The following is an 8,943-nucleotide window of genomic DNA, read 5'->3' on the forward strand; positions in this document are numbered from 1 at the left end:
GCATCAAGACGTGGCCGCCCGAAGGACCAAACGCAGAGAGGCCTCCATCAACGCACATAATCGAAAGACCAATGTGCAACACGCAAACTTCTCTGTTGGCGACTTCGTCTTAGTCGCCAAGCGCATAGCACAAGATGGAAGAAAGCTTCAACTCCAGTGGTTAGGACCGCAAAAAATTATCCGTGCTGTATCTGATTGGGTCTATGAGTGCCAGGATTTGGTCAATGAAAGGATCGCGCTTGTCCATGCCAATAGATTGAAGTTCTACGCCGATTCACAACTTAATGTGACTCAGGAATTACTCGATACTATCGACCATAATGACATTCACTACAATGTCGCACTAAAGCTCTTGGATCTGCGCTACAATTTCAGGGAGAAGAGATACGAGGTTCGCGTTAAATGGAAAGGATTCGCACACGAGGAACCTAATTGGGAATCTCTGCAGTGCATGCATGAAGATATCCCAGATATGGTGGAACAATTTCTTAAGACCTTTGCGGACAAAGCTAAGGTTCAGCGAGCCCGAAACTCCTTACGGAGTCTTTGAGAGGGAGGACTGTGGTACTGTGACACAGTACCTTGTGGGAAGTGTCAGCTGTCCCTCTCTTGCATTTGACATTATTTGATGCACCATGATGGTGCATGCATTCTAGAAGAGAGGAACTGTCTAGCCATTTCTGTAGTTTTCCGGTAGTCAAATCCATACATAAAGCCTCAAAGCCCTGAGGTTCAAAAGAATAAAGGGCATCGATCCCAAGACCTCCACGGGTTGTGGAGTGCTGGCAATAGGAGTGTTTTGAGCACCCTATAAGGGTCTCTTACAGTCTGCTTCATAGATCAAAGCCGGTATCGACCGAAAGAGCTCATTACCCCGAATCATTCAAGTTTTCAAAAATAAAAAAAAACGGCAAAGTGGAAGCAACAGGACACCCACTTCCTTGCACAAGAGGCTTAGGACTACCATATCAACCGTTCTTCCTACATCACCGCAGCCCGAAGGTGACGACAGGGCTCGCAGCGAGAGGGCTCACGGCCGTGGGAGGGACCGAGCCCGTGGAAGAGTCCGAGGGCGCGGAAGAGGAGGAGTTCGCGGGGCTGCGCAGAGCTTGCGTGGGAAGTCAGCGGCTGTGCAAGGCTGGCGGATAATTAGTCAAGGTGCCCTGGGTGTCGTTATCGCGGAGGAAGTGGTTGGGGAGCGGGCGAGGTTGTTTTGACTTCTGCAATCGCGAAGATGCCGGAGGCAAGGCTTGTACGAGATTTGACGGCAACCAGAGGAAGCTTTGTCACTTTATTTGTTGACGATGTACTAAATAAATGCATGGAATGGACTAATGAACACATTTTACTTCATGATCTCCCAGTTGAAAAACTTAAGCTATGGGACATGTACCGGTTTGTTTCCGTAGTGCTGCTGTCGTATACAACAGGGCTTAGTGTACAGAAGTCCATTGAAATCTGGAACTGTTTGGTTAAGACGCACCTTCTCTGGCGAGAATACGTTTTATTGCTAACAACATCAAGGCATACCCTGTGATGGGCCGTGGTACCACTGGAGAGAGCTCTTGGAACTCCCAGAGGGACCAAACAGTGCAACGGAGTGAGTTTGAACACGCTGCATTTCAACTGTCATGTAGAATGTTTTTTAACTCGCCTTACACAACCTTAACGCTCGACAATGACCTGTACTGGACAAGGGCGAGCGATAATAAGGCCAAAATAATATCTAACCGCAAGGCTGACAAAGAGTGATACTGCGCTGACGCTCTGGCAGATCACTTCTCGCAGCTAACGCTATTTGTACGATTTCGCCGCCGGGGCCAATCGCAGACTTCTAGTGTGGATGAGATGCTGTCGATGGTTCTTAAAGACCAGGGATCTCACAATCACCATGGAGTAATTGTGACAGCCGACAGAGGCTATTGGAAAGTTGTCGCCGCTTCGTAGTTTGCTCGTGCAAGAAACTGGATCCCTCTTCGTGATGCCGAAGCACCTCCTGCACTGTTCTAGTACAATTACGTACCACAACCCCCGGCGTAATGACAACAGCTCGGGAGGGCGTGTGCTACCGTAGCGAGCAGGCGTATACGCGCCCGCCGCCGTGCACAGTAGTACCCCAAGGGTCCGATGTGGAACAGCCGGTAACAGCGAGCGTGGCCACGGGTAACACGTGGAACAACCGTTAGACGGGATCGTGGCCGCGGGCACACGTGTATAATCCGTACGGTGACTAACTAGTAATTGGTAGTTAGTGGCACAAATTAGCCAATTTAGCGTAGTAGATGGTATACAGTAAGTAATAGCTACTGTAGCGGGACAGGTGCCCTGGCGTCCCACTTAGGGGTTAAGACCGGGGCCCGTTCCAGGAAACGGGAGGCAGACTCGCCTCCCCTCCCTTTACGGCTAATTGCTATCTTCGTTCCGGTTTCCCTTTTAGTCTCAAGCTTCTAACCCGTGACCGGCCGTCTGGATCTAACACTACTGACCGCCTGCGCGTCACCGGCCACGTGAGCCTTCTCTCTTTTCGAGTCCATCTGTGCGGTCTGCGTTCGCGAGTGGATTACCCAGCGGGGCGCAATCTTTTACCTCTAACCCCCCACGTTTCGGAGTGGTCGGGACGAAGTGTAGTGCAATACGCACCTGAAAAGGGGGGTGAAAAGAAGTAAAAAAGTAAAAATTGCATACTGTAGTCCGGGTTTGGGGGACACACTTGTGCGACGAAGCGCACGATTATTTTAATTATTTAATTTATTTACTAATCAGATCTAAAATCTAGAGCCGGGAGCTACTGTACGCGCCCCGGCGGGGTTCTATATAACTTAGCCCTTTGACCGAACAAGTCAATAAACCAACCCGAGTTGCCGGAGTTAGATCTCGCCTTCGTCGAAGACCGCTTCCGTTCACGAGACGCGCTTCCCTTTTACGCTGCTAACGTCATCCTTTATTGCTCGGGGTCCCATTCCTTTTCCTTATCCTTTTACCTTTTCTATCTCTGCATCTATTTTTCCCTTAATTCAGTTGGTTCCATTGGAATTGGTTGCGACCGATCCGGTGTAGGTGTTTTAGCCATCGGGCAACACGTTGTGTAGCGCTGCTACTGTTTCAAGTTCCGTAGGAAGGCGGTTGTAACGACGCCTCGGTCAAAGGTCTCACTGTATGAGACAGAGTTGGTACCTTCTACCGCGATCGCGATCGCGCTGGTGAGGGTGTTTTTAGCCATCGGGCAACACGTTGGTAGTAGCGTTTCTACACAGTTACGATCCTGTCGGGTAGTGCTGAACAAGCCCCCGTCGAAGACCTTGAATTATACCCGAGGTGCTGATGACGCTCGTCGAGCATTGGCCTTACAACCCAGAGAACTGCGGTTACATTCTCGTAGACAAGCCCAACCCGCACTCGTCGAGCACTCAAGTCTTCACAAGTCTCTACCACCATTATCCTCCCGGGCCGGGTATCTTTCCTTAACCCCCCCGTCGGAGTCGAGCTACCGTGAGCCGCAAGCCCACACAAGGGGAAAGAGAGTCTCAAACGCTCCGTAGCGCGTGCCATCGGCAGTGGTTGTTGTTGTTGCTGTTTTTCTTTTTTTTGTTTGACCGTCGGACTGTGTTCGCGGCCTGCCAGGCACATTGCACTACACGAAGGTGGTTATACCACAACTGTCACCGTTTTCTGGGTAAGTCTTTCCTGCCAGTTGGGCGTTTTGATAAGGAGGAGGAAGAGGTGGGCGATATTGGGGGGGATGATGTGGACGGTGATGGCGGGTAGTTAGAAGTTGATGAAGATGTACCAGTAGAGAGAGTACAGCAAGATGTGCCATGACTTACTCCAATTGCAACCGGCAACTTCACATCTGACTGGCCGAGGAGCTTTATAATTGACGACTCTGTAGACCAGGCCCCTGCGGCGTTCTGCGCCACTAAGCTTCTCAAGGGCACAAAACCAGACGCACCGCTTAGGCAGAGGGTCTCAGCTGTGTCTGTTAGAGAAAGAGGCACAACTAAGTTGAGCAAAGTTCTGCGCTCTGCTCACAACCTGCCTTCATATATGGCAAAGTCAATAGCCACATGGGTTGCGTCACCACGGCTGGAGGCCTGCCGGTCGCTCCTTTTCGGAGCGCGGGCCGACAGAATCTCACCACGAACATGGCCTCTTGAGAATGACCCCTCAACCAAGAGCGCTGTTGCAAGGGAGGCAATGAAGCATTGCCAGATTCTAACGATCGAACAACGTTGCGCGGATTGGTTCGTCATGAGGCAGTTTAGAGTGACAGGAACGCTTGCTGGTCGATTTGTAATGTCAGACAGTGCCGTGCGGCTGCTTCTTGGGCTCGCCGTTTGTACTACAGAAGCCCCGCGACCCCAACAGTTGCTCCGCCAATGCACCGAATCGTGATTTAGTGGATCGCGATCGACTGAGGCGATGATGCGGGGAACTGCAAACGAGAAGGCTGCTTTCTTAGCGCTGGAGGCAAAGGCTTTTGTAAAGGGTTTATTCGAACTTGGAATGGTAGCGCGTAAGGAGGAGTCATGGCTTGCGTGCTCTGCGGACGGAGTCGCAATAATTGACTACATAGTGCTGGGACTGGATGGATTAACAGAGAGCAACGCATTAGGGGGCATCTTGGCCAGTGTTGAAATCAAGTCAAGTGTTGCCTCCAGGTCGCTGGACCGGGCGATGGGGATTGCATCAGCAGATCCCATTACATGCGAGGTTGGCGACGCAACCTTTCGTCAGTACATACCTGAGATTCACATGGGCCAAGTTATACAACAAATACTGGTGCTACGTGTTTGTCTTGCAGTCTATGTATCAGCGTCTGAGACTGGTCTTTTATACGTAGTCATCGTACAGGCGCCGGAGCACGTGTTAAGTGCGTTGGAGATGGCCCTTGCACCAAAAGCAAGAGCTCTGGCCAGCTAGGCTCATGGACCTTCTGATGGCGATCTAGTCCCTCCAAATTTTGCGGATGCTCAGAAAAAACGTCTATTAGAGGACAAACTTTCATTCTGGAAGGTCATAAACGAAGATATAAAAGAGAGAGGGCCGATGCCTTCTATCAAGGTTTTCAAGCACGGAATACAAAGTCTGTATTCCAAGACTAAGGGGGAGGTCGATGGCACCGCCCACGCGCGCGCTGTTATGCACTCCTCGACATCATCTCTCCACTGGGAACAGAAGCTGGTTAGTCAAACGCTTAAAAACCTAGCCGTGAATGCATTTACGTCATACCGACTGCAGTGCAAGGCTCATCTTCTGGAATCGCGAGACGTTTTTGGTAGAATGAAGAGATTTAGAGACTCCCTCAACTCTGTCCAGTCTCTTGCTGACTTTATCTAGGATGTATCAGGCGAGCTTCTTCAATGGGCTGATAGATTGCAGGTCGCGTCAGCAGTTCCAGATGTGATGAACTCACCTACAGGGAGCATTACCAAAGCTGCTGTGCAACGGCTGAGCGCACTATCCAAGTCAAGAAAGAGGCGCCAGTTGATTTTCTTTAATGGGCAACACTGTATCAAGCTTACGATGGGATCTATGCACAAACAGAAACAGGTTCGCAAACGTTTATATTGTTCCCTTTTGGCATTAAACACACGTCTCAGGCTTCAGATGTGACAGAAGCGGCAAGCTCTGAGGCAACACCCTCTTTCCGTGGACACCGATCTTCACGTAAGTGTAACCTTTGCCACATACACTTATGTGTTGGCATCTATCCTGGATTACGGAAAAGCTGCTGGTAACTTTGGTATTCTAAAGCTCGTTTAGAAGCACGCGAAACGCTCGCCCCTAAATCCCCTAAAACTCATCCAGGTTTCACTCGGGGCGCCCCTGACAGTCAAACCGATGAGGACCCTATTGTGACACCGGTGGTAAGACCTCGAAAGCGCGCGCGAAGAGCTTCGATTCGAAACGCATGGGCTTTGTTATTGCAGTTGTCCTATTCCCATCGTGGTCTGCACAAGTCTTACACTTTGTCTGAGGTCGCAAGTCTTAAACCTATGTCTATTAAGGACTTATGTAAACTCCCTGATAAGTGAAGTGTTCTAGCATTTTAAACAGTGCTGGCTGACTGTAGTACATGTAGTACATATAGTGCACTACCCCACCTTGTGTCCGTCGCAGATTACGGTACGTGCTTGTGGTTTAAGACCTGTTTCATAGGTCGTTGGCAATGCATTGCCAAGAACCTCAGGGTCGAACGCGGATCAAGTGCAGCACTATAAAGCAGCCATTCAGTGCACTTCTTTGCGCAAAAACCACCTTGCTATGGATCAGTATACTGATCCTTAGCCGAAAAGGGGGTATTTTTGGCTCCCGGAGCAGTCCCTTTCGGGCTGCCTATAGCCCTGGACCATCCGCTCTGTTTTTCTCAAACTCTTTTGCAGATGTTTATACTGCTCGCAAACTACAACATAGTTCAAGGGTATTTCGTGCAATGAATTATTGTCGAACTAGTGCGCATTTTAAATTTATGGATCAGTATACTGATCCTTAAGTTGAATGCTAGGGATATATCACTCCAAAAGAGCTTTGAAAGTTCACCTTGACTCGATGCGCCCGTGTAGAGGGAGGGGACGCGACACCTCCTGCTTATGTTAATTTTTTTTTTTTTTGCATGCGTTCGATTGCTTGTGAAGCAATATTTCATTGGAAGAAACATGGGGAGGGGAAAGTGCTGGTCAGCTATCCACATCTCCTTCCAGATACAGGCATACAATTCAACTTTAAAGTAGTGAAATAGCATGTGTAATAATTTGTACCCCTTGTCTGGCCGGAAAGAGGCCATGTTTGGTCGAAACTTGCCTTCCATGCTACCTACTGGTGATGCAATCTCGAAACCTTCCACGATGCTGAGCAAGATCAGTCCGAAATCTGTCGAAGGCCGCCACGCCGGTTGTGTCAGGGCGTGATAAATGATGCTTTCTGGGTACTGTACCTTCGGTACTGTCAGGATTACAGAACGCCTTCATTCCTCGACTCATGTATTCAGAAGATTGAAAATGGAATCACGTGCGCTGCTGTATTGTGCATCTAGCAGCACCCTTTTGTTGTAGTTCCTCCTCCCTGGCAATTTTGGAGATGCACACTGCGGCACTTCTCTCGATATCGTTTGTCCGATTACCTCCCCCGCACGGAATCCAGCGGCGGTAGTACAACAAAACCTGTGGATGAGTACTCGACTTAAAAAGTTTCAGTAGAAGGATGGACTATGACAGTTAACTCCAGACCTCACACGCTTTCAAATAATTCTCTTTATTCCGGTACATTCATAGGAGACGTTTCCATCTCGGTCAAGATCAGGAGGCGCGGGAAAGCCGATCCTCCTTTTTTTCCTTATCAGTCGGTCTGCGCGGCCGCTATGTACTGAAGATATTCCTAATTTATTAGTTCTAGTCGGTCACGGGACATCAGCTAACAGAGGACACACAAAGGCTACGCAAACCATTAAACCGAACTGGAAAACATAAAGAAAACATAAAGAGTTTATTGTGTATGATGGGAGTTTTGCTATTTAGCGCCGGTGAAGAGAAAGAGACATGATGAGAAAGGAAACTACCGAGAGGGCAGCGCAGCCGGGGCTGGGCGAACAAGAGAAATAGACATAGCCAGAAGAGGGGGGGCTGGCAGGAGGCCCACCGTGGCGTATTAAGTACCACGGAGAAGCGAGGCTGCGATATGAGGTAAAGCTCGGTTGGCTGATAGTAATTACAGCCCCTCGCTATTCTCCGGGGAGTTGCACCCCTATACACGCTAGCGTGTACAGAGACGCGTACACGGGCGGCGTCGCGATATACTGCCATCTTTGATAGTGCCATATACCCTTTAGTGCTAGAGTGGTGCTCCTCAATAGTTCGCAGTTGAATAGTTCGTTTGGTCAATAGTTCGCCTTTCGGACCTTGTCACGCCGTCTCAGACGTGTACACGTGTACTCGTGTAGACCGTTGTGGTCCCGACCGTTGTTTGAGGAAGTGGAGGTTTTAGCAGAAAGGACAGGTCTTATTGCGGCCAGCGAAGGGCTTCGTCGGGCAAAACGAGTCTTTTTCGAGACCTACCGAGAGCAGACAAGGAATAGAACACGGCAGACAATCATTTCAGAGCATTCTAAGCAATAAATGGACATGTGCCAGAAAGGCGAGCATAATAGTTCGTTCTGTCAATAGTTCGTATCTGTGGGTCCTGGCACGGGGGCGAACTATTGAGAGGTACCTACTGTAGTCTAAAGGCCAGGTCACCATTCCTTACAGATGTACACGTGGATGACCTGGACATGACCTCCACAAAGTACATCTATGATTGTTGAACATCGCTACTGCATAATCGGGGTGCCACTCCTTCCTCTGTTCTGGCCAGCACACATCCCTTTTTGCTTGCAGCCTGCGTGGTTGCCGGCAAAATGCGCGCTTTTAGGCTGCTAGGCTAGAGGCTTGCAGTGCACAATGTGCGGTCTGGAGGAGAAGTCAAAAACAAGGATGCGATCGAGGCCCCAGCACTTTTTGGCGGCCCGAGTAAACTATGCTTTTCTCTAACTCTCTTTTGCTTGTCTCGAGACCAGGTCGACAGTGGGTGAGTTCGATCCACTTTAATGTGCTTCTTGATCGTGTCCAGGTCGCGTTGCAAAAGTTGTGCCGACGGATCCATAATAATAATTAAAGTAGATTTCGTATAAACTTGTCTTGTGTCGTGAAATCCAGGGGGGAAAGATAAAAGAGGTAGTCTTCCGGTGAGTGTGACGGTATCTAAAGGATAGATGTTTCGCGCAGAGGCGCGGGGGGTCTCGCGTCCGGACGCGGCAGCAAATGTTTGCCATAGAATTTGTGAATACTCACAGTCGGTCTGCTTTTAATATTCTGTCATTTTCTTGTCCTCGCTCTACGAAGCGGTAAGGTATATGTACCGGTGAGTAACGTGAAGGGATAATTATGGTTGTGTCGCTAATGCAATCTG

The 8,943-nt window shown here is 49.4% G+C and overlaps 1 protein-coding gene across 1 annotated transcript; it reads right to left on the minus strand.

Moving 5' to 3' along the window:
- Positions 1-7,406: 7,406 nt before the first annotated feature.
- On the minus strand, positions 7,407-7,799 carry CHC_T00006677001 (hypothetical protein). The gene has a single exon (XM_005719311.1). The coding sequence runs from the start codon at positions 7,797-7,799 to the stop codon at positions 7,407-7,409; it is 393 nt and encodes a 130-aa protein (XP_005719368.1).
- Positions 7,800-8,943: the final 1,144 nt, after the last annotated feature.

This window comes from Chondrus crispus, genomic scaffold (genome assembly GCF_000350225.1).
Source record: "Chondrus crispus Stackhouse genomic scaffold, scaffold_49, whole genome shotgun sequence".
Lineage (NCBI taxonomy): Eukaryota > Rhodophyta > Florideophyceae > Gigartinales > Gigartinaceae > Chondrus > Chondrus crispus.

What these genes read in the sequence shown, in the direction of transcription:
- CHC_T00006677001 (XM_005719311.1), bottom strand. Translation starts at nt 7,799, where the DNA reads ATGGCAGTATATCGCGACGCCGCCCGTGTACGCGTCTCTGTACACGCT.